Genomic DNA, 26,408 nt, shown 5'->3' with positions numbered 1-26,408 from the left:
TTAATTGTATCAGTCATACATTAATTTTACTATCATTCACATTAATTAAGTGTCCTTAGTTATGCTAAATTTTCTTTTTTTTAAAACCAATAATTGAAGCTTATTTTTGAGAAAATCCAGGATAGAGTCTTCCCTAGCTCTATCATAGGTGTCTTCCACATATTCGCTATTGGTTAAAAAATAAAAGTAGTGTCCTTGGTGAGAAACTTCAAATTTGCAGAACTTTAAAACAAATAGTACCACTCTCCTACCTACTTTTCTAACAACCTCTTGCACTGCTGACAAGACACAGAATACCTAGTTCCTTTGTCCCTTACCTTAGCAATAATTACTTAACAGATTTGTATGTACTGTCTTCAAAAGCAAACATAAATACAATATAAGCACATGTCCTTTAGGGAAAACAGGGAATTTATTTTTTCCTCAGTCATCAGTTTGCACTTGAAAACAGGATTTTTTGATATTGTTTTCTTCCTTCAAATTCTGAAAGGTAACTATAAAAATCTTTTGGAGTACATTAAAGGGTACATAATTTTATACAATTCAAAATATAAGTGAATACCTACTATGTGCAAAATACTAAGTTATGTACAGGTCAAAAGGGAAGACTTTTTGTACTCATATAGTAGAGGGAGGAAAAGTACGCAAGAGAGGGAGAGATTTAAGCAAATAACTAACCTAAGACTGGAGAGAGGGAGGGGCTATGCCCAGGTTAAATAAAAAGAATGGTAAATAGCTACCACTAATTGGTGAAAACAGACTTGGTACTCACTCTTGTGTGTATCCTAGCTGTCACATCTTCTCCTCCCTATTCTATGCTGTCTGAGTTTGATTGCTTCCAAGTAATTTTGATGACTGCTAGATGACAACTGGATAGTGGACTTGGAGCAGAATAACAGTACCAAAGGCCTGCAATGACATAAGTCAAACAACAAACAGCTCTTTTCGCCACTTTCACGTGTGATTTTGCTTCTCTAATTCTTTAAGACTTTCCTTAATACCTAAGGTAGGATGGGGGTATAAAATGATGAGGGTCTCACACATATCGTGGAGGTGAAAAAGAATTAAGACTGGAATTCTGATGTTTAAAAATAGGCAAGGAAGGATTCCATGAACAATTTTCTAATGAACAAAGGTATATAATACATCAAGAGAAGAAAGTACATAATCTGTTCCTTTTTGTGACAAAAAAGACAGTGTGACAGATAATTTGGGTTTAAGAATCTTAGAGTAGTCATAAAAAATCTACGCTTTTATTCTAAATGAGTCAGAACTCTAAAACATCTACCAACTAGTCTTTCCTCCATGGCTATGGTCCTCTCACAGAAATAACATCAGAGGGTAAGGTACAAAACATTAATGTGAGTAATGACTTCCCCTCAAGATAGGAATTTATATATGTGAACATTTGTAGGTTTTCAGAGAAATTTTTTCTTGCTTTTGGTCTAAATCTGCACATAAGGCACTAAAACCACTACATAACAGTATCTATATGAAAACAGAAACCATGTGAAACCGAAATGGTTACAAAATACAGATATAGTATTAGGTTATACTAGTGGTTAGTATATTATTAACAAATAGCTTATATATTGCTTCTTGCTTCAAAATGTAATTTTAGATGTGAAATTTACCTCTTTAATGAAAACTATGAACTACAGTAACACTGAATAAAATATTTATTGTGATTTTTTGCTCTCTGACATAATATTGTTTATTTTTCCTAGCTGTCCAAATGACACAGTTGCCGAACCTCTTTCAGCTGGTTGTGCCTGAAAAATAAAGATTAAGGATATTAGAAACACATAAATACATATTCCTAATGAAACCCCTTAATGTTGTTTTATATTAAAGAAAAAAAAAACCCTTAAGTTAATAAATAAAAAATAAAGAAAATAAGAACCCACTGAAAATGTGATTTTGCTTTAATGTTACCTGTGAATCATGGTATTTCCATCCTATCATGTAATAGATCTGAAATGTGGCAGGTACTGAACCATCTTCATTTTTGTACATTTCTACAAAGATAACAATGTTTGTTAAAGTCTTATAAAAAATGCAAACAGGGAAAAAAATAACTCCTGCACAATAAAAGTCATGTCCCCAAAAGAAATGGATACTATGATTCTCAGAGGACTCACATGAAAAATCCTCACTACTGAGAAGCTGACAGTAAGAAAATAGTAAAGTCTGCTTGGAAAAAGGTTAGGCGTTACAGAATCTATGTTTTGAGATAAAGGACAAGAAATCTGATGGTGACATAGGAAAGGAAAAAAGACTGGCAATTTTGAGGGATAAACAAGTTCCTCAGTGAGGCATGGGTGGAAAGAGGGGCCAGTTCCCTCACCTCTGTACACCGCAGCAGCTGCAAGCATCGTATCTCGGTGCAGTAGAGCTTTTCTATTCCAAGCACAATTGCTCTCGCCCATACCTAAAAATAAACTACAGGCAGTTTTAGATAATACAGTAATATCACAGATAGACCTCCATCTCATCCAACAATATACCATCCCCATTCTCTAACAGTTATGCAAAAATAACCTAAACCTAATTTCTCTCTTAGTTGCACTTAGGCTGTTTAGTGATTTTAAGGCAAAACAGGTTGAAGCTCCTTGGATATAAACACAAGTAAAAAGTCAAATTTCAGGGGGCAAATCCTATAAATATTCTTCACTTGCGGGGAATGGTATAATGTAAGCCAGTTGGTCAAAAGTAGGGTGATGCCCTCCAAGTAAGTGATCCATAGTTTGCAAGTGCCTTTGCAAAGGAGAACAAGCACTTACATACCTCACTTCTTCTAAGCCACAAATGCAAGTGCTAACATTATAGATTCAATACATAGTCTAATTTAAACTTAGAAAAAGCTTTGAGACACCAAAGATAGCACCCAAAGTACTATATATTTTCAGATTTTACAAATCCTGGATTAAGTGTATTCTTTTCAGGGGCACTTTTCTTAATGTTTTAAAACATTTAAGATGTTTAATGTTTAAATGTTTATTTTTAATGGGCTAGAAGTAGAGGACATGAAATAATGAAGCTGCCTGAAATAAAAAGTAGTTTCTTTAAAAAAAAAAGTTTATTTTTTGATTTCTTTCAAGTTGATAGCTAAAAGCTAGATATCATACCACTGTTCACTAAGTATTATACATTTGATTTTCATGATTATATATTTGAGTTTTCTTTATGCATATACTCTACAAAATTACCTCGAAAGGTCACATTTTAAACTAGTTTGGAAAACTGAAATAATTTCAAACGTAAAAATCCTTTATATTCATTCTCTCTATACTACATGATCAAAATTTAGTTTCTTTGTCTTTCTATTTTCACAGAAGCAAATCAATTTCCGAGAATCAGTGTTCTTCAGGAGTTTGAAAATAATAACATCCCAAGTTTTTAATGGCCTTATTAGTTGTAATAACTAAACCTTTTTCTTCCTATCAATCCCAAATGTTCCCATAAATCCCCCAAATAATGATCTGACACTGAAAAAAATGTTCCACATCCCGTGAGGTATAACAGCTCCAATTCATTAAAAACAACCATACAAACTAGTAATTAATCATGAAAATAAATCTTTTTTTTTGCTGGCAGCTTGAGGACCTTAAACTAGTCACTCTGGGTCCTTAAGGTGGCCAAATTAGATGATCTCTAATGGCTTCTAATGCTAACATTATAGAGTCATTACACAGTCTAATTTAAAAACATTCTCCTACATAGAGAGTAGCAATTATCAAAAGACAAGTGTTAAATGGGGACTCATTCAAAGAGTCTATTGCAGATGATGGCTGCAGTATTTCCAATGCTGTTCAAATTCCCACTGACATGGTTTACTTATACATTATAGGCAACACTATTGCAAAACAGGCTGAATTTTTTTTAATGTAAATACTTAATGCACCAAAAATTTTTAAATACCTACTAAACAATCAGTGTCAGGATATTTAATTAAATTATTAGACATAATGTTCTTCAGCCAGACCTATGTCAGTCATGAAGAAATTCACTGCTGTATATAGCACATTTGGTAACTGCTGCTAGTGCTACCCACATTTCCCATACAAGAGAAGCACATGGCCATGTTAAACTTCCCTTCTCCTTGCAGAAGAAATAGGATGTGGTATGGTGTCTGGACTTTGCGATCATAATTCCAGTTCTGATCCTTAAGCAAAGTCATATATGCAAAGTATGCATTTAATCTCTACTAAACTCACTTTTAACATCTTCAAAATGGAATGCCAATACTTCATAACAAGTCATAGCAGACTTTTATTGAAAACCATACAGGAGGGGCCTCCCTGGTGGCAAAAGGAGTTAAGACACAACCTATGAAACAATCACAGCCACTGCGGCAATAGTTCCATCCCGGGCCAGGGAGCTGCCCACATGGCGCAGCAGACCTCTCCTGACTCGCCCGCTGCTCCCCTCAGCAATCTGCCTGTTCTTTTCCCCACTATGTCTCTGGTGAATCCTCTCATCCACCATGCCCTGGCCTGTGTCCCAGTTCTTGTATGCATAAATAAATTAAAAAAAAAAAAAAGAAAGAAAAAAAAAAAGAAAACCATACAGGAAACAGGGGCCTCCCTGGAGGCCTAAGTGGTTAAGTTGCAGCACTATGGAGCTACTGGTAGCCATTTTCATACAAGTTAGATCCCTGACCTAGGGAGGTGACCCACATGGCACAATAGATCTCTCCTGTCTCGCCCACTGCAGCAGTGTATTTCAGTCAGTCTGTCTGTTCTGTCCCCGACTCTGCCTCTGGTGAATTCTCTTACCACCCAACCCCCTGCACCTCTGGCCTGTACCCCGGTTCTTGTGTACATAAATAAATAAATTTTAAAAATTAAAAAAGGAAAAAACCATCCAGGAAACACATTTGGGAATTCAGACTAGCTCTGGGTTTTGGGATAACAAAGAAATCCAGGGCCTCCCCGGTGGCACAGCGGTTGAGCACTGGGCTGCAAAGCTGCCCACTGCCTCTACAGTGCCACTTTGATCCCCGATGAGGGTCCCACATGGCGCACAGACCTCTCCTGCCATGCCTGCTGCTTCCCTCAGCAGTGTATTTCGTTAGTCTGCCTGTTCTGTTCCCCGCTTTTGCTCTGGCGAATTCTCTCACCCTCCCGCGCTTCTGACTGTACCCAGTGCTTGTATAAATAAATAAATAAATCTTTAAAAAAAAAAATACAGCCAACAAGTAACTGTTTTTAAGACTCTCACAGTGTTTTTAAGGTTAAGTTCAACTACTGAATAAAAAACCTAATTTATTATTTATTATGGTTTACTAGGAACAATACAGAGTATTGCTTAAAAAAAAAAAAAGTAACTGAACTTACCTTAAAAATCACTGTGAAAGCCTCCAAAACTTTTCATGCATTCATCAACTTGTCAAATTAGATGCACATTCTGGACTTTTTCTGTGAATTAATAATAATAGCAGCTCAAATGAGACATACCACAACCATCAAGCAAAAACACCAAAAACCAGTCTGAATTAACACTATCTTCCAGTGCAAAGAAGTATAAGTGAAAGTCTCTCAAGTCCCTCCCCAACTCCATTCTTTCCCCAACCACTCTTCTTCCCATCTCAGCTGCCTTTGACGTTTTCAATGTAAAGTGGTTGAGAATTCAGGATCTGAGGCAAGCTGACAGACTGGTTTTAAATTCTAGCCATACCACTTACTGTGATCACCTTGGGTATGTTCCTTAACTCCTGTGACTCAGTTTCCTCAAGCATGACAAGAGAGGTTAAGTTAGCTATAGTCTTACCTTCCTCATAAAATCCACCTCATGGGCCTCCCTGGTGGCACAAGGGGTTAAGCACCGCACTATCATGCAAACCGTAGCCACTGCAGCATGAGTTCGATCCCCGGCTAGCCAGGGAGCAACCCACATGGCGAAGTAGACCTCTCGTCTCGCCCGCTGCTCCCCTCAGCAGTGTGCTTCAGTTAGTCTGCCTGTTCTATTCCCCACTCTGTCTCTGGTGAATCCTCTTACCCCCAAATCCCTGGCCTGTACCCCAGCTCTTGTACGCATAAATAAATAAAATCTTAAAAGAATAAAATAAAATAAAACCCACCTCCTGAACAATGCTCGAAGACAAACTTTGTAATATATGAACACAATTGTCCCTCCTCTGTACAATATTCTCAAAACATCACAAAATTCACCTGATAACATCTAGAATCCTCTGGTAGGCTTTCCGAGACCATTTCTCTTCACCTTCCTATTCAATACATTCAAGCAATACTGTATTACTATATAGTTCCTTAAATGAAAAGTGAAAAAAGTTTGTATATTCTTGCAGCTCCATGACACACAAGCCATTTCCTCATGCACAAGCCATTTCCTCAACCTGGAACACAATGTCCCTGCCCCATCCCTACCCCTACCTCAAAATTTGCACCTACCCCTTCATTCTACTGGTAAAGTCATTTTAGCTTGGGTGATACCTCCTTTTCTTTACAAAAGTAGCCCCAACTCCCTCTGCAGATTGAGAGACTTTCTCTTGCGTTCCCCCCTGTATTTCAAAAAACAATTATCTCCTTTTACAGTTAAACGTATCTCTCTATTTCTATGCATGTTTCTTTACTAGAGCATAAACTCCAAAATCAGGAAATATTTACTACCTCCACTGGCTCAGTGGTTAGCACATGGTAAATGCTCAATAAATGCTAGTAAATAAACATAAAATTAAGGAGCTAATGTTTATATCTATTGCTTTTACAAATTATCTGCAGATAACTCCTCTTAATCCCCCTCAGGATAGGAGAATTGAAGACATACGTTTTGTGTCAGAGACTTTACAGTAATAATAAGAAAAGCACTTATTTACAGGTAACATTTACAGGTAAATAGTAGGCAATTGAAAAATCTAGAAAACCCTTAGGGAAGATAGGGTTACTAACTGGGGAGGGGCATGAGGCAACCTTCTGGTGACTGGAAATTTTCTACACCTTGGTCTGGATCATGGTTAAAAACACAAGCAGTAGTACCTTTAATATTAATGCATTTTACTGAACAACTATGCTAACTTCAATGACAAAGACACATAACGCATGTATCAAGTATGCAGTATAGGACTCTGGATTCAAATCATAACCATAGATTTAGACAATGGACAAGATATTAAACTCCTCGCTGTTTCAATTTGCTTATTTGTAAAATTAGGATATTAGAATTATAACTAGCACAAAGTACTGTATTTTTAAATCTATGAGTAGTAAACTTTTTCAACCGATAGGTCTAATAACTTCCAGTCTCTCTTCTTTCTTGAAATGAATCACGAGCACCGAATTTACTATCTAGCAAGTACAAAAATAAATGGTGTATCAAAAAATATTTATCATTACAGTCTGAATGGTAAATCATCAGCCTACCTCTCAAGCTTTTGGATGAAAAGACTCTGTGATTACTCAGGGAAGCCAAGTGCCAAGGACAGGGTTTTGGATGGTGCTGTCTGGCTTATCATTGGTCCCATCATCTTGGGAATATATGCTATACAGGCTGCCAATCCCTGTATTAAAGTAAATGAAGACTATGACAGTAAGTTTTCAGCTATACATCTTTCTCCTTTTCAAGATGAGAGAAGCACAGTACTCAGAATAGGCTAAACAATGGGTAAAATAGGCAGGTACAAGGAACTGTGGAATCAGTTAGAACGTGCCACAGCAAGAATCAAGAAGGCAAGAGCCTGGCACCTAAGCTACTCTCTGGCAAGTGTTCTCTTGAAACTAAATGTTCTCATTTGTAATACTAATAAGGTAGTTTACCAGAGTTATTGAAAGAAACAAGTACAATAATGTACTCATAAAAATCTATGAATCAATAACAAACATGAGGTATTTATTTTAGTAATTCTCTTCCTTTAAAACTGACAAAATTTTCTGGGCCTCCCCGGTGGCACTGTAGATTGAGAGCAGCACTGTGAAGCTGTCCGCAGCCTCTGCAGCACGGATTCAATTCCCAGCCAGCCAGGGAAATTCCCACATGGCATGGCAGAACTCTCCTGTTGCACTCGGCAGACCTCCCCTCAGTAGTGCTTTCAGTCTGTCTGCCTGTTCTGTTCCCCTCTGTGTCTCTGGTGAATCCTCTCACCCTCCCACACCTCTGGCCTGTATCCCAGTTATTTATTTATACGCCAGTATAAATAAAAAATAAATCTTTAAAAAAAAACAAAACAAAAACTGACAAAAATTTTAAGCTCCAGATTAAGGCTCTCCTAGGTAAGTGTACCTGTGGTTTCACAGAACACACCCTTAATCCCTTGGCTACCCCACTAATCAAAATTAATAATGACACTTGTGTAACAAACATCACACATTCTCTCTGAGGTTCTCCTTTGATAAAAATCATTTTCCAGCATCCCCTTCAGTGGCAGATGTTTATTTTTGCATACCTTACCTCTTTTAGAATTGGATAGTAGAGCTTATGTCCTTGTTGCACCTCAAAGCCTCTTCCAGGTCATTACTAGTCTATTAAAAAACCTTGCCCTGCTGAGACGTATATTCTTTCTCACTTCTGCCTTGCTGTCTAGTAGTAGGCTCCATATCACTCCCTCACTGATCAAAGGCTTTTGGCAACTGCTTCAGGTTCCTTCTGTACACCAAGTCCTGTCACCACCCTAGGTGACGTCAGTGTTAATAGTTGTCAGGTACCCATAGCCTCTAAGATTATTTCAGTCTTCTCATCTCTAATGAACTTCATTATTCCACCTCTTGTCACTAAATCTGTAACATGTCGCAGATCAACATGTAACATGTCCCATTTTCTGACCATATCCTTCTATGTGTCAGGTTCATCAACCATAACCATTCTCTGACTACCTAGGAATTACCTATGAACTGCTCCTCTACTTTTTCCCAATTCATTTATATGTGTGTGTATGTGTATATGTCTATGTGTATATACACATAGACATATACACATACACATATATACACACACACACACACATAAATATATGTTTTACTTCCTTTTTTTTCCCTGCTCAGATTCTTTGGACTATTCAATTACACTCTTGGAATTATTTTTTGTCTCTGTCTTTTTGTCATCCTCACCTAGCAAAGCTCCAACTCAAACTAAGCCAACTACCTGTTTTGAGTCTAGTCCTGAGCTGTCAACTATTATTGGAGAAAGTGACAGATCTGTTTGACCAACTTCAAATGTACCTTTACAGATTCTTTAACTTTCTTGGATCAATTCATCTTCCCATTCTCTACAATCACTATTTCAAATTGTTCTGACTCCACTCTCAAACTTCTGACTCTTTCAATCTCAATATTACATTGTTTGACAAAGAAAACAGACTTATTAGATTGGAAATAATCTGCTATTAAACACAAACAGTATGTCCACTAGTATTAACCCTCCTTTCTTCTTTCTATGTCTGTTTCTCCTTCTATTCAATGCCAATTCTTCCCCGAGCCTTTGTATCTACTCCCTGTCACATTCTCCAATACCTGACATCATGAGTTATCCCTTCTCTCTCACAGTCACCTCAATGGAAACACTTAGATTCTTCCAATTAGTACTTCCAGCGCCTCACTGCCTATTCCTCTCCTCCCCCTCTGATATTTGTAATATTTCCACCTCTCTCACCTCTTCTACAGTCAAACTTCTTGAGAGTATAGTAGATATTTGCTGTCTCCAGTCCCTCACTTTCCACTTAGTCTGCAACCTATTCCTATTATTTCTATTCCCAGAACTCAAAGAGCTCTCACCATGGTCGCCAACAAACTTGTTGCTCTGTTTAGTGAAAGGTATTTTCAGGCTGCATCTCCTTTCTCAGCAACATTTGATGCATCTGAGTACTCTTAACCTTACAATACGGTTCTGGTGTTCCTCCTTAATACTTTTCTAGCTATTCTTTCTTAATCTCTGCAGGCTTCTCCATTTTACCAAGTCATTATATGATAGGTTCCTAAATGCTCAGTACCAGACCACTTTTTTTTTTTTTTTAAAGAGGCATGTGTTTTTAGTTATTTATTCGTTTGTTTTTTTGTTTTTTGTTTATACATGCACTGGGTACAGTCAGAAGTGCAGGAGGGTAAGAGAATTCACCAGAGCGGGGAGCAGAGCAGGTAGAAGGACCGAAGTACACTGCTGAGGGGAGCAGCGGGCGGCAGGAGAGGTCTGCGCACCATGTGGGACCCTCATCCGGTGGCCGGGGAGCAGCTGGGGATCGAACCGGTGCCTCAGAGGCTGCAGGCAGCTTCGCAACCCAGCGCTCAACCGCTGCGCCACCGGGGAGGCCCAGTACCAGACCACTTTATCTTTTCACTCCAGGTTCTTATCCTAGGCAATGCTTCAAACACCATCTATTCACAGATGACTCAATTTACCAGTTACCACCTCTCAGCTAAGTACCCACATACTTGACATCTCTTAAATATTTCAAAAGTACTTCAAACCCAATATATTCAAACGTGAATTCAATTGCTGTCTCTACACATACTTGGTCTCTTTCTACTGTTTTCATGATCAATGAAGGGTATCATCTATTTCATTGTGTGAGCTAGAAACAAAGTAGTTATGCTTGAAATGTCTCTTTCCTTCATCTATCCATATCTAAGCCACCAGTAAAAGCTGTCAAATTAACCTCCTAATATCTCTACAATCCATTCACTTCCATCTCCATTGCCACCCCCTTAGTATAAATCATTATCGCTCAGTGAAGCTACTTCAATGTTACAGTTATCTGCCAATCCATTCTTAGCAAAATAAAAATTCTCTGTCTGTATTCTCACCTCTTCCCCATTAAAATGCCCCTAAGAATGTTTTCAGACAAAGAAAAACAATCTTAGCAAGTTCCTAGCACAAGATCTATAGTCCTCATTTACCCAACAACTTAATCACTTAAGTCTCTTTTTTACTCCCTATTCTCTAGCCCAAATGCGCTTCTTTTGGTTCCTGCAGGCTCTTTGCACATACTGTTCTTGCCTGGGACACATCCCTCCCTTCCTATCCCCATCCTTTTCATCCTAGTTACCTCATCTTCACTTTTTTAAGGTCACAGTCATCACTACTTCATAAAAAACTTTATAGACTCTCAGGCCAGGATCCATTCATTTGACAAACCCCAATCCGAAATTAAATCAACTACCTGTTTCTTTGTGCCAGACACAAGCTGCCAGCTGTTGTTCAACACACTGAAATATACCACCATCATCAAATGCACCGTTTAAGATAATCCTGCTTTTTATAAGCAGTTATATAGCATTATGCGCCTCTACTTCATAGCTTACACATGCAAGAAAAATTAGTTTTTATCTCTGTAGTGTTTACCTGAGTGTGCCTTGCCCACTTTAAAATATAAGTTCCGTGAAGATAGTCTGGCTTCTCCTCACCAATGTATCCCTAATGCTTAGCCTGTGCCTGCCAGAGTCGGCTCTCAAAATATAACTCAAATTAAGTCTCAAACTCATTAAGTTCCTTACCTTGTAAATCTTCCATCAATTCAAACATTCCAGGATAGTTAACTTGAATTTCATCAGTGTCCTATTAAAAGTAAAAAGGGGGGGGGGGAGAATATTCACTTGACATTCATGATTAAAAATACAGATTTAAAAAGAGGTTGTTTTATCACTTCAATTACTGCAGTTATTGTTGACATCTGAGAAATAGCCTTCTTGTTAACTGAGGTACATTTTGTTTGAGCTACTTACTCCACTACAAATAATTAATTTTTCTCATTTCCATAGTACAGTGGTTAGCAGATTCACCTCAACAAAATAATTTTTACATTCTTGTGTGTTAATTGAGATATCTTTATACAAACTAACAAAGAGAGCAAGAGCAAGAAAATGCCAAAACCTTTCTATATCATCAATACCTCATTTTCTATCTCTAAAATAAGAAGTTGTCTCTGAACTACGTAATCAATGGGTTACTTGATCCTCTTGATAGTTACCACAGTCAGTGTATTGAAGCCAGCTCTCCCCAGCAGATGTCCTAGGTCATTGACAGCAGTGAATGGAGAGATATGTGGAGAAAATCCTCCTTCCCTTTCTGTTTCTGATAACTGTAATGAACACCGAAGTTCATAGAGCGTGTCACCTCCAAACATTGCACCAATAAATACTCCATCTGGTTTCAAAACATAATGAATCTGTAAGAAATATAAAACAAAACTATTCAAAATTTTATATATAAAAATTGTTTAAATAATAAATACATGGTGTCTAAATCAATATGATTACCATTATTTTGTCAAATTAGTAAACATAATTTAATAAATAATATCTATAATAACCAACTGTCAGAAAGTAATTGCCTTATGATATTATTGTAAAGATAGACAATACATTGAACTGGAATAAGCAGACAGGAAAATGAATGAATGCTATTTTTCGTTAGAAGTGTTTCAGTCTTTATTTAGTCTTTGTTGCTTTTGTTGACTAGAAATATGCCATAAGAACTTAACTAATCCTCATATCAATTAGCCTATAATAAAACTGGTTTTTATACTTAATATATTATAAAGCAATTACAAAATAGTATATAAGCAAACCAACTTAAAAACCTTTGATTTTATTCCTCTGCCCCTTTAAAGTTACTGTTTTCTCTTGTCATCAAACTCCAGTACAGCAGGTACCTATTTAGTACTCAGCAATTTGCAGCTTCTTTCTCCCTCAGAAGATTTATCATTTCCATGGATTTTAGAAGGATTGACTCTTCAGTCTGTATCTTTATGTCATCCCAGAACCCTAAATTCAACTTCAACTGCCTGGGGAATAGACATTTGTCTCTTGTTTCAATCCCCGAACAAATCCAACACATACCCAACACTCATTCTCAAAAAAAGTCCTCGCCCTATCAATTACCATTTTCTATTCCCATTATCTGATCATTACCATTCTTTCCCCCAAATTATTCTCCTAGGCACCTAAACTCAAAACTTTAGGTTGAGCAGTGACTCGTCATTCTCTTTGATCTAATCAGTCACCAAACTGTTGATTTTTTGTTTGCAGAGTTCTAAATGCCTCTCTCCTTTTTACAAGACCTACCATTGCCACCTGAGTTTAGTTTCTCATGCCTGGATCACCGAAACAGTCCCTCTTCTATTTAAATAAATTTTCCTGACATCAGTATTCTAATAAGCAAAACAAAATATCCTGCAGTCACTTAAAAATATATATAAAACAAAGCAGTGACTAGCACATAGTATATACTTAAGACATAGTAGCTATCTTGCCTACCAGCTTTTTTTTTTTTTTAAAGATTTATTTATTTATTTATACAAGCACTGGGTACAGTCAGAAGCGTGGGAGGGTGAGAGAATTCACCAGAGCCAGAGCTGGGAGCAGAGCAGGCAGAAGGACTGAAGTACACAGCTGAGGGGAGCAGCGGGCTGCAGGAGAGGTCTGCGCGCCATCTGGGACCCTCCTCCGGCAGCCGGGGAGCAGCCGAGGATCGAACTGGCACTGCAGAGGCTGCAGGCAGCTTTGCAAACCAGCACTCAACCGCTGAGCCACTGGGGAGGCCCACCCACCAGCTTTTTAATCATGCCATTCTCTTCAAAATACTCCGGTGGCTCTAAATCTGTCACCTAAGTACTTCTAAAACTGGCCTCAATATACCCCATCTCCCAGTTCTATACTAATCTCCAAAATCTAAGGCTTCCTCTCTGTCCTTCCATTCTCCTGAGACTCTCATACCTTTCCTACTTTATCCTGTGATTCTGCCTTCCTAGAATGCTTTTATGCTCTAAATCCAATCCACCCTCTACGGGTCTATTCAAGAAAGTTCGTTCTCTTGAACTTCCCTGGATCACTCCAAACTATAATGATCTCTTCCTTCCCCTGAACATAATGCTTTTTACCTACCCCTTGCCTTTTTGCTGATGAATGTCAACCAGCAAATATTTACATAGCACTCTCTACAGAGCATAGAGAAGACACAAATATAAACAAATAGGTTCTTATAAAAAATTTATCGGCAATTAAGGAACAAAAGAAACACACACAGAAAACGTCTTATATCAATATTATTTCCACAGTTACTTAAGTTTTCTACATATTTAAAACATATCCATTAATTAGAGTTCTTGAATTTCCAAGGAAGGGGAAATGACCCCATGTACTTAATATGCCAAAGAGTATCAAGTATTCACAGCCCACAGAAGAAAATACTTGATTTGCTTTCATTTTCCAACTGTCAGAACTGTAAAATGGGTTTATAATGTTTGAATAACAACATGGATTATGAGAATCAACATTATGTTTTCTCACCTGTTCAAGTGCTCTAGGAAGATCATTCACCCAGTGCAAACTACAATAAGAAAATATATTATTTGTTGTGGCTTAATTCATATAATTAGTATAATTACTTCTAGTATAATGATACATTATAAAAACGTGCCAATTTTGAAATTTGAAATTACACACCAAATTTCACTGATAGTTTTCATACAAATTTTAAAATAAAAAATATTCCTAAGAGAATAACCTTCCATGTCACACTAGAAAATGTGACAGTAAATCACTTTGCTGTTAAGATTTTCTGCCCAGGTTTTTCTTCACCGAATAAAGTAAAAGTCAGTTTTCCAAAGATATACAAATTGCCAACAGGTTGATAAAAAGATGCTCAAAATTATTAATCATCAGGAAAAGCACAATATCATATCACTTTATACCTATTAATGTGCATGCTAAGTAAAATAAGTCAAGCAAAAAAAGACATACTAAACATTCTCATATGCAGAATCTAAAAAAGTCAAACTCATAGAAAAAAAGAGTATAATGGTGGCTGTCCAGGTAAGGATGACAGAAACAAAGATATATTGGTTAAAGGGTACAAATTCTTATTGTGGCAATCATTTTACAATACATACATGAACCTAATCACTATATTGCATACCTTAAATATATATATTAATAATTTTTCAATAAAACTGAGGGGGTGAGATAAAGTAAAAGACATTCTTATCTGGCATCTAACATGAATTGTTATTCTGAGACTTTTTTAAAGGAAACAGTGAAAATAAGTACCTGACAACATGTTCAATGAAGCTCATCAAGTAAATCAAACAATTAAAGCTAGAGATACATAGTATCTAAGTCTCACTTTCTTAGAAAAAAGTAAAATTCATCAACACACCTATAATTTCCCCAGCAAATAGGATTATTCACCAGAACTTTAACTCAGTGAGTTTTCTGATAAATAACACATTTTTTAGTCATTACAAAAAAAGAGTTCTGTGAACTTAAAAACTTAATTCAAGCAACTTCTTGCATTGTCTATTGACTCTATTTAAACTTTAATGACGATAAGTGACAGAAAGACTTCACAGCCTTGGTGTCTGTATAGTCATACTTTCCTGGTGGAGTTGCTATACTCTTATGCTGACTTTCAGGACAGCACTGAACACCCACTTCAAACCATGTTGTATTATATTTATCTTTCATAATAATTGATTGATAATAACTGACTAAATGGAGAAACTGAAAATGTAAGAAATTAGTTACTTGCTAATAGCAAGATGAGCCAAAGTAAAACTCAGGTTCTGACTCCATGCTCAGGAGTCTTTTCTTTAGAATAAGACTTTATGATGATTTTTAATGTCATGATAGAACCTGAATACTTTTCTAAATTTGTTTAGATGCTTCAAAAAGCAAGCAAGAAATTACAAAACTCAATGAAGAAAGCAGCAAAAGTAACCAACTCTCCCAGTCTGCCTGCGAATGAGGGTTTTTGAGACATAGGCCTTTCAGTAACAATATTAGCAAAGTCAAGCAAACTGATGATTGTTACCCTACAAAAAGCTATCAAATGGGTTGTACTGATATAAGAATGTTCTAACATTTGAATTTTGGAGCCAGTATATGATTTCAAATTCCTATTCCCATCAATGTCAACTGCAGGATACTAATTTAAAAGGGAGGAAAACCCTTCATTACACATGAGCTTCAGCAAACTGAGGAAAGCTGGGGGGATAGAGGCAGAGGTGAGATATTAAATCATATTATATCCACTGGGGGGCATAAAATCCAAAATTCTATACCAGAGAAATTTTCCAAGGAATTGAAGATGGTTTGTAAGTTAAAAAAAAAAGTAAACTAAAAATTTACTCCATTATCTATTTTCTTTATCCTATAATATTAATACTTTATGGCATAAATTATAACATAATTTTTGAAAGTATAAATGGTTTACCAACCTTAAACTGCTAACCACCAGGTCAAATGAATTTTCTTGGAACGGAAGGAATTCTTCATCAGCTAAAACACTGACAGCAGGAATTTCTGTTTCTAAGCTATTTTTCTAAAGTTCAAAAAAAAGTTCAAAAACACATTTATAGAAAATTTCAATTACTAATACAATCATAGCATGTAAGATTAAAGTCACTGTTACATTTATGTGGTTTCTACCCCATGACCCCCCCAAAAAAAAACACAGAGAAGGCACTTAAAAAGTATTATTTAAAAAATATCAATTAGATGGAAAACATAAATAGGACATCCACCTCACATTAAAACAAACCTCGGAAATCTGAAAGTTTCAGTGGAATAACTGAAGTGACATAAGTACTACAGGAAATATGGGTGAGCATTTTTACATTCTTAGACAAAAACACTTAAGTAAACGAGACTCGAATGTCAGAAATTGAAAATAAAAAGGCGGATATATTTGGTGATAATCAAAAACTTCTAAAAAGTAATAATGTAAATGCCACACTGGGGAAAATATTTAGAACATATATGATGAAAGATTAAAATGCATCCCCAAAATACAAGTTTTTACTATCTAGAACAAGAACATTCCAAGGTCAACAAAGAAAGTATGAAGTATATGTACAATGTAAAATTACTTACAAAATTCGTGTTAAGAATTTCTAATAGTCAAAAGATATTAACTAGCTGTTAGTAATCAAAGAAATGCAAAGAAAAATAATAATATTCTACTTTCTGACTAGGAAATTGACAAAAACAAAATCACTTTGGTCCTGTTTTGCCAAAGACAAGGAGAAAAAAATACTTTTACATATTTTTTAATCTTTCTAAATGCAGTGTAGAGATACATATCAAAAATTAAAAGACAAACTTCAATAAATCCATAAATTATTTCCAGAAAGAAAAATACATCAAAAATACAAAGTTACATCACATAAGGATACTCATCATATTACTGGTTATCAAGAAACTAGAAATATAAGTGTCTTTCTAAAGTGATTCAGCAAAAATAAACATGGAATATAGGTATGTATCATTTAACAGTGGGGATATGTTCTGAGAAATGCATTGATAGGCAATTTCATCACTGTGTACATGTCACAGAGTGCAATTACACAAACCTAGATGATACAGTTTAACAGACACCTAACCTAGAACTACTGTTATATATTGCAGTCATTGATTGAAATGTCAATGTGTGGCAATGTCTGTATTAATATGGGAATAATACATAGTCATTTCAAGAGATGGTGGGTGTATGGCACATGTCAGTTTTGATGTAAAAGAATGACACGCTGTGAAAAATATGGCACACAAGCACTGAAATGAAACTATGTTTTGGAAAGATAGGTATATGTGATTTTTCCTTTCTCCTTTATATTTCCTGCCTTTTATTCTGTGTATGTACTATATTTATAATCAGAAAAAATAATGCTATTTTCATTTTGAAGGAAATAAAGAGAGAAGAACTGAAAATCCAACCAGGAAATCAGAAACCAACAAGATTAAAAAGTTACCTACCAGAGCATTTTCTGCAATGTCTGTTTGGAAAAACTTTCCAACAGTTTCCTACAATGGAATGAAATTGATCAGATAAAACTAAAACAAAACAAAAATTCCAATAATAAAACTACTATTGAAATTGCTAAAGGAGAAAGTGGTTATTATAGATCTATTTTCAGCTTTGTAAGGCTAGTTTTCTGCATAAAACCAGTATGATACCTTCATATATTAAATATCTTTATTTTTTTCAAATATCTTTAATAATGAATATTGTTGCACAGATTAAAACATATGCAGCCAACTCAGTAAAGTTCCCACTCATGTGCCACAAAAAATGTGGCAATTTCTTTCTGCCTATTAGCTGTTCATTACAGAGCTTACAAAGAGTATAGAAAAATCCCAGCTTCCTTGCTCCTCCCTGGCCTGGTTCCACAAGCCTGGGAGTCCCACTTTATTTCTGCTCCTTTTCTCCCTAATAAGCTTTCTCTTTCTCTTAAAAAAAAAAAAAAAAAAAAAGAGTATAGAAAATCTTAACAAATATGGATATGTGGAGAAACCCTATTGGTTCCATTTCCTTCCATTTTGCCTATCCTCTCTCTCTTCTAAGGGTAAACGGTACCATGATATTTCTCTTTCAGACAAACACCTTATTCTATGTTCTCTTTTCTTCAGAATCCTGTTTCCTCCATCACCATCCCTACCAATTTTTAATTTCTGTCTTCTGTCTTCTGTGTCTCTTTCCCTCACCTTACAACAGGCATAAGCCTCCCAACCTTGAAAAACCTCCCCCACCTTCTAGTTGCTGTGTTTATAATCCATGACTATTTTCACAAATGTCTCTGTGTAATATCACTTACATGTGGAATCTAAAAACAGTCAAATGTATAAAAAACAAAGAGTAAAATGAAGGTTGTAAGAGTTAAATGGTGATTACCAGGGGGTTGGGGGCTTAGGGGAGAAGACTGATATTTAAAGGCACAAAACCGCAATGACTAGTAAACAACCCAGAGAGATCTATTATATAATAACTATAGACAGATAATTACACTATAGATATAATTAGATAGAAAAGTTAAATGTCACTATATATGTATAAATGTTCCAAAAAACATGCTGCTATCTTCAACTTATACAATGATATATGTCAAATATATTCAATTAAAAAAAACTAGCCAATTTTTTCCATCAAACATCTATACCTTATTCAAATGTTGTGCTATGTAACCTCGTCCACAGCCAACATCCAAAGCAAGGGGAAAATCTCTTAAAAAAAAAAAACCAGAAAAATTATGCTTTGTCTGCAATATAATGGTACATAAAATAGTTTTTAAGAAATAATTTCTCATAAGTGAAAAAAATTTTTGTAAACACAACTTACAATGAGTTGTATCATCTACCTTTTCTGCCTCACCTGACAAGTTGTATCAAAGAACAGACCAGACAGAGTAGTTTTGTCTGACCTAGTCACTCATAGGATCACAAATCCATTGGTTCTCCCTAAGTTGCTCCATGTTGTGGGTTTGAAGATTTAATAAGTGTATTTAATTTGATAACACATACAAAGGAATGTAAATATGAAAATATTCAGGATACTTATCAGGAAATAATTATTCCTACTTCTCAAATTTGTTAAGGCAGCAGATGTCTTAAAAATCATGTGAAATACCATGAATTATGAATATGTTAGACTAAAAACATAATACCAATTAAATAGCTGTTACTAATAGCTTACCAGGTTTAAAGTATCATACTATGTGTTCAAAGTTAAGCAAGTTAACCAAGATCACTCAACTAATAAGAATTCAAATTCTGATTTGAATTCTGAACCAGAACTACTATCCCCTCTGCTCCAAATATAGCAAGTGATACCAAAACTGGATCACATATAATTAAAGGCCATAGAGTTAAATACTTGAGGCCAGAAAACAATCTTACTAATAACATTTTTCCCACTAGAATCAAAAAGTCCTTTTGCAATATCCGGTAAAAACCTATACCAAAAATATGGAATGCCAGTATGCAGTTGGAGAATCATTAGAGAGAAAGAACTATTCATTTACTTAATGCCCTCTGTTTTGATTATGAATATAGTCAGTATGGCAAGGCAAAGCTTTGAGATCAAAAAGATATGGGTTAAAATTCTGGGTCTGCAATCTGGTGGCCATAGACAACTGATTTAATCTTGTTGTATCTCAGTTTCCCCATCAAGAAAATGGAAAAGTTATTACTTCCCTCAGGTTGGTAATTCTCAGCTTGAGAATTTTATGAAACAGTGAGTAAAATGTGCAACAAAAGTTAGTTATGAGTTAACTATTAATCTCTGATTATAACATCATTAAGCGAGCCTCAGACCACACAAATACGACATTTAGTAATATGTGGGGTAAGTTTTTAAGTGAACAAGGCCTAAATATCAGTGCTGAAAATATAAACTACTTTTATTAATAATAGAATGTCAGTGCAAGGACATTTAGAGTGGTATTTTTAATAATTTAATTCCCAAGAGTGAATGTTAGTTTAGACATGTTTTTACCAAGCTAAGGGTCATATAAAGACAAACTTAAAAACTAATTCTTCAAAACTGACTATAGAACTGAAGCAGAGAAGGGAGAGGGTGAGGTAAGGGTAAGAATAAAAAGGGAAGGAAGCACAATGGACTAAGGTGGTAGATTACGGGTGATTCAGTGATGGGTGCACTATAGTGGCAATAGTATCTTAATACTGCCTCGATAAAAAATAAATGAATTTTAAAAAATATATAAGTTAAACTTTCATTCATATAACAAGACAAAAAGTATGGACATGCTTTTAGTCATAATCATAGGTCTCTTCATTGACCTGTGTTTTGTTTAGTACTACAACATAAAAAGTCTATAAAATCCAAACTGATTTGGAAACTTTAATGTTTCATTTATTAAATCACAAATAGCCTGAAATCCAGGAAAATGAATGACTACAGTAAAAATAGTAAGTGATTTTTTTCCTTAGAATTAGCTACTTCAGATTTTTTTTTTTAAGATTTATTTATTTATTTACACAAGAACCAGGGTACAGGCCAGATGTGCGGAAGGGTGAGAGGATTCACAGAGACAGAGTGGGGAACAGAACAGGCAGATTGACTGAAATACACTGCTGAGGGGAGCAGCAGGCGTGACAGGAGAGGTCTGCTGCACCATGTGGGCATCTCCATGGCTGGCGGGGATTGAACAGACACTGCAGAGGCTGCAGACAGCTCCACAGCGCTGTGCTCAACCGCCTGCACCACCAGGGAAGCCCACTTCAGATTTTTTAAAATGAAATAAAAAGGATGAAGTGGGTGTCTATTTGCAACAATGATGTATTTTTTTAATCTTATGAAATTAATTCATCCCAAGACTTATGCAACAGAATAAAGCTAAAATATTGAGTTTGTGATTTTCACAAAATTCTTTTGATAGGCAAATGTAATACATTTATCTCATATTGGTCAAATTTAGTGGCTGTCTTTTTAAACAAAAGAGTACAGTAAGTGATTTGCTAATGTCTCATAGTAATTTTAAAACAAAGCCATTGTAGATCTCCCTCAATTACCATGGGGTTATGTTCCAATAGAGCCATCACAAGTTGAAAATATTTTAAGTCAAAAATATTTATGGAGCTGAAGCCCACTACTAATTCCCAGCATTATAAGAAAATATCATATCTCAATTTCTACTGAATGTCTCTTTCATCCCTCCATAAATTTTAAAAATTGTAAGTAAAACCAATATAATCTGTATTTAACTGTGGTTTCCACAATGTAGTTGTAAACCTTGAATCTGTGAAGCAGATGAGAAGGCACTTTTCTCAAATCTGCTTCTATATAATTGTTACAGAACCCTCTTGGTATTAATAAGACTTAAGATAAAGTGTAAGGGGGGAAAAAAAGAGGAAGTCAAAATTAACAAAATAAAACATTTTAAAAAAAGACAGGATAAAATTATCAAGGTCTCATAAACTCATTGGGGAACGATTCTAGGTAGACTTTCTACCTAAGATGGCTAAAAAAAAAATCTGTTTTATTAAACATTTAAAAGTAATTTAAAGGTAAGTTTAGTAAATCTTAAAATTCCTTTTTTGGAGGATTCTTTCATTACTGGTTTTTGTCTGATCAAGTAGATCAGTCATTCAGATTCAGAAGCTATGAGCTGTGTAGTTCTATCTTTTTTTTTTTTTTTTTTACTAGAAAAGAACACTTGCTCTCTCAGACACACAGAAAAAGGAGACTTAGAGAGGGATTAAATCACTTATACTGGCAATAAATTCCTCTAGATCCTGCCATTCAGACAGCAAGTTCTCAGAATTTAGGCTCAAATTTTTAGTCAAGAGTTGATTATATCTAATTATGACAATCATCACTTACCTGGCTATGTCATATACACGATCCGCAATCCGACTTCCAACCTTAAATATAACAAAAGGAAAAAATGAGTGGATTTGACAAAGGTACACTCAGTACCCAGTACTCAACAATCCATAGGCACTTATCTTTTAACTGTTGATAAATACTCCCCTTTATCCCTTTTTCAAACTTTCCACAGCAACTTTCTTTCAAATTCTGATAGGAATCCAGGAAACAAACTGAGGTAAATTGCTTCAGAAGTCAATTTAAGGAAACCAAGACTAAACATTCTTTAGTTTAACTCTTTCAATTCCATGTGTCATAATTCTGCATAGATAAAAAGCAACAGGAAAAAAACAGGCACATGGTTGTTTAAAGATAATAGCATGAGGTATATGAAAGTGAAAAACTAGTTAGCTGGAGTGTATATCACTAAAAAAAATTCTATTAACAAATTTTGTGTAACTCCTAAATGAGCAAACAACTTTTCTAAACAACATTGATAAGTTAGAAAAAGTCAGTCAAATCTAAAGAAACTATGCTTCCCATCCTCTCCTCAATGCCACCCCAATCTAAAACAGATCCTATGATAGGTGTGTACCCTTTGCTGCACTAGCTTCAACTGGCAGGAATAAAGAGGTGGGAATCTAATATTCCCTACATTCCATTCATTTTCTCATAAACATTCCAGAGTTTCTTTTAGGAGTTGAAAGTTTAGAATCTTTTTTTTTTTTTTAATAGAGGCATGCTTTATTTATTTGTTTGCTGGTTTGTTTGTTTGTTTTTGTTTTTGTTTATACATGCACTGGGTACAGTCAGAAGCGCAGGAGGGTGAGAGAATTCACCAGAGCCAGAGCGGGGAGCAGAGCAGGTAGAAGGACTGAAGTACACTGCTGAGGGGAGCAGCGGGCGGCAGGAGCGGTCTGCACGCCATGTGGGACCCTCCTCCGTGGCCGGGGAGCAGCCGGGGATCGAACCGGCGCCGCAGAGGCCGCGGGCAGCTTCTCAACCCAGCGCTCAACCGCCGCCACCGGGGAGGCCCGAAAGTTTAGAATCTTTGGGGATATGAGTGGAAATAGCAACAGTTGTTTTCCCAAATGAGTTCACTTTGTACATCGTTCCTAATATGAGCATACACTGTGTCTATTATAAAAGGTAGTCTAATTTATTAAGGTCCTGCAAACTAGCAAGGCCTCAGTCAAGTTGTAATCCAGGCACTTTTCTTGGAGAAGGGTGGCTAGGGAAGCACATCTTCTAAGTACATGCCCCCATGAACCCTGAACATACATACACACAATCATCTGAGAGGCCAGGAATTGCACCCAAAGTAGGAGCTCAGGAGCAGACCAATGTGTTGCATGGACTTAAAAGAGCTCCTTATACTTGACTTGAATTTTGCTACATTTACCCAGGGAGGAAGGTACTACTGCAAATCCAGACAGAAACCCTGAATCCCTAGTTTAAGTAGGCACAGAAAAGATCTTTCAAACCAGCACAAATAAGTGATCTCCATTTATCTTAATTAATCTTTCCCAAACATAAACCAAATCTTATTACACTTGCTTAAAATCATCAGTCTCACATTTACTTCACTACTGTAGTGCCAATATTAAAATAAGAGCAAAATGTGTCATTTTAAATTTTCAAGCAGCCACTTTTAAAAAAGCAAAAATCAGGGCCTCCCCGGTGGCGCAGCGGTTGAGCGCTGGGTTGCGAAGCTGCCCGCAGCCTCTGCAGTGCAGGTTCGATCCCCGGCTGCTCCCCGGCCACCGGAGGAGGGTCCCACATGGCGCGCAGACCTCTCCTGCCGCCCGCTGCTCCCCTCAGCAGTGTACTTCGGTGGTCCTTCTGCCTGCTCTGCTCCCTGCTCTGGCTCTGGTGAATTCTCTCACCCTCCCGCGCTTCTGACTGTACCCAGTGCATGTATAAACAAAACAAAAACAAAACAAACAAATAAATAAATAAAATAAAAAAAATGCCTCTATAAAAAAAAAAAGCAAAAATCAACAGGAAATACTAATTCCAATGTATATTACTAATGACATGTCAAGAATATAATTTCAACAGAAAATCAATATGAAAAATTAATGAAGTATTTTACATCCTTTTTCACACACTTGAAATCCAGTGTATTTTATACTTACAGCATATTTCAACCGGACTACCTATATTTCAAGTGCTCAGGGGTCACATGTGGCCAAGAGATTACCGTATTGAAAGGAAAATTCAGACACAGAAGAAAATCAAAGTCTACCCCTTAAAGCCCTGACAATCTGGCCTCCCCCGGACCTCTCCCACTCCCTACTCATTAGAGGCTTCAACAAGGGTCTTCAGGCATCAAGAACTCCGCATTTCTCAATCCCTTTGCCTATAAGACGATCCCCCATCTCAGCATGTCTAATTTCTCATGTTTTCTGCTCGTGTGACCTTCCCCGATTATTGCAATCCACTTTATTTACCTCACTTTACTTCTTTAGAGGCAATTACGGTTTCCTCCCCTCCCCCTTCCTTCCCCCCGCACGAATGAAATCCCAAGAGAGCAGCGGTCTTTGCTTTTGCCCTGGCTACACCTTTAATTCAAAAAATAACTACTGAGTGATGAATAAACGAACGAGCGAAAAGCACCTTACAGCCCGAGCCCAGCCCTTCCGAGATGAGTAAAGGCCCAGAGAAGCAGAGTGACAGCTCAAGGTCACACCGCGAGGTGGGGGTCGGTCGGGGCTAGGCCGGTAGCTCCCTGACCCAAGCCTAAGATGGGTGCTGCCCTCCCCCAGCAGCCCCGAGGACTCACCTCCTCTTTCAGGTAGTCAAACTTCACCGTCTCAGGTTGCCGGGCCGCCCAGTTCTTCTGTTTCCTCTTCATATTCCGGTCGAAGATATTTAGCACTCTGGCAGAGGCATTGCGCGGGGGAGAGCGGCTGGAGGCGAATTTCCTGAGGCAGAGGGTCTCCCCGGAGACCCCAGCCGCCCCAGGTAGACGCCGGGGGACCCAAAGCCGCGTCAGGCGCTGCATGACGGACTAATAAGTCGGGAGCCCGCGCGCAATCGTGCGCATGCGCCGCCGAGGCTTCAGGAACTTCCGGAAACCTTCGCCGAAAGAAAGGGAAAGTAATTTGGCCCACTTCGCGTGCCGTTGCGGCGGAGCGTCGCGCGGAGGATTGTGGGTGTGGGCCCCATGTGAGAATCGGAGAGTGCCTGGAAGGGGTAAGTAGAGTTTTTCGTTCCAGAGGGAAGGATGTAGTGGCGCCGAACCAGCCTTTGGGAGGGTGCCCTTCGATGTGTGAAGGGTGCGCCTCTTCTTACTTTCCAGCCTCACTCTTCAGATGTCCTTATTCGTCCAATCGGTCCTGTTGGGGACTTCAACCCAGTATCTGGGAGTGGAGAAGAAAACCCAGGTTCTGGGGCCATCGCGGTGTTCCCAGTCTTAGAGGGTGAGAAAGGGAGGGTGGGCGTCTCAGATGAGATCAGGTGCCCTCGCGTCTCCGAATGTCTTGACGTTTATCGACTGGTTTAGTTCTAAACACTTAGGTGCACTACCTCTAAAAGTTGGATCAGATGGTACCGACCTCGTTAGTCGAAAGACTAAATGCTTAAGTACTTAATCGAAATTTTGAATTTTTCTTGGTATGTAAAAAGTTCTCAAATTTAAGGGGAGAAGTCTAGCTTTATAGTCAAGATTTTAAATAAAACACTGCTTCCCTCCAGTCATTTCCTTTTTGTGCTCAGTAATCAATGACTTTTTTTAACTCATTGCAAAACCAAATCTAGAGATGCTAAACCACTACTTACTACGAAAGGAACAATACCCTGCCCTTTTATATTCTGTGTTTTTGGCTGGAAATCAGCCCCTTTCGGCCTTGGTTACTCCTAAAATAAGTTACAGAAAGAAGTAATTATTGACTTAAGAGTGAAAATATCTGTTTCTTGTAGGGTGTTTGGATTTAAAGAGGGAACTTTGTGAGCTAAATCTGAATTGATTTTGTTCTGTGAAGAGACTGGCCTTGTAGAACTAAAGGCCATTGGAAGTAGCATGTGGTAAAAATGAACAGAATATGGTACTAGAATGTGAAGAAACGAATGAGACCAATGGAGGCATGAGAATCTTTTAGTTACATTAACTTTTAACTTGTGACACAGTTAAACATATAGATGTATAGAAATTGTAAGTGCCTGGTAAGCATTTCCCTCCACCATGAAGTCCTAGAGTTCTACCTGGTTATGTGTTAAATTTGTTTTTCCAAATATTCTGTAATTGAAAGAGAATATTCTTACAGTTAGTGTGTGTGTGTGACTTAGAATAAGTTTGGAAATGTAATTAAAAGTGTTATCTTTATATTTAACTGAAAATCTACTAGAAATATCTTTTCTTT

General features: G+C 37.0%; 1 protein-coding gene across 1 annotated transcript; it reads right to left on the bottom strand.

Moving 5' to 3' along the window:
• Positions 1-1,679: 1,679 nt before the first annotated feature.
• On the bottom strand, positions 1,680-25,051 carry NDUFAF5 (NADH:ubiquinone oxidoreductase complex assembly factor 5; the record flags this gene model as incomplete). Its single annotated transcript, XM_084246702.1, has 11 exons — positions 1,680-1,772; positions 1,936-2,018; positions 2,348-2,431; positions 11,442-11,502; positions 11,915-12,112; positions 14,235-14,274; positions 16,163-16,266; positions 17,697-17,744; positions 18,878-18,941; positions 22,060-22,100; positions 24,830-25,051. 11 exons carry the CDS (start codon positions 25,049-25,051, stop codon positions 1,680-1,682), a joined length of 1,038 nt encoding a protein of 345 aa, XP_084102828.1.
• Between the last annotated feature and the right edge of the window lie 1,357 nt (positions 25,052-26,408).

Source organism: Talpa europaea (assembly GCF_964194135.1).
Source record: "Talpa europaea genome assembly, chromosome: 11".
NCBI lineage: Eukaryota > Metazoa > Chordata > Mammalia > Eulipotyphla > Talpidae > Talpa > Talpa europaea.
This window is presented reverse-complemented; position numbering and strand designations above follow the sequence as displayed.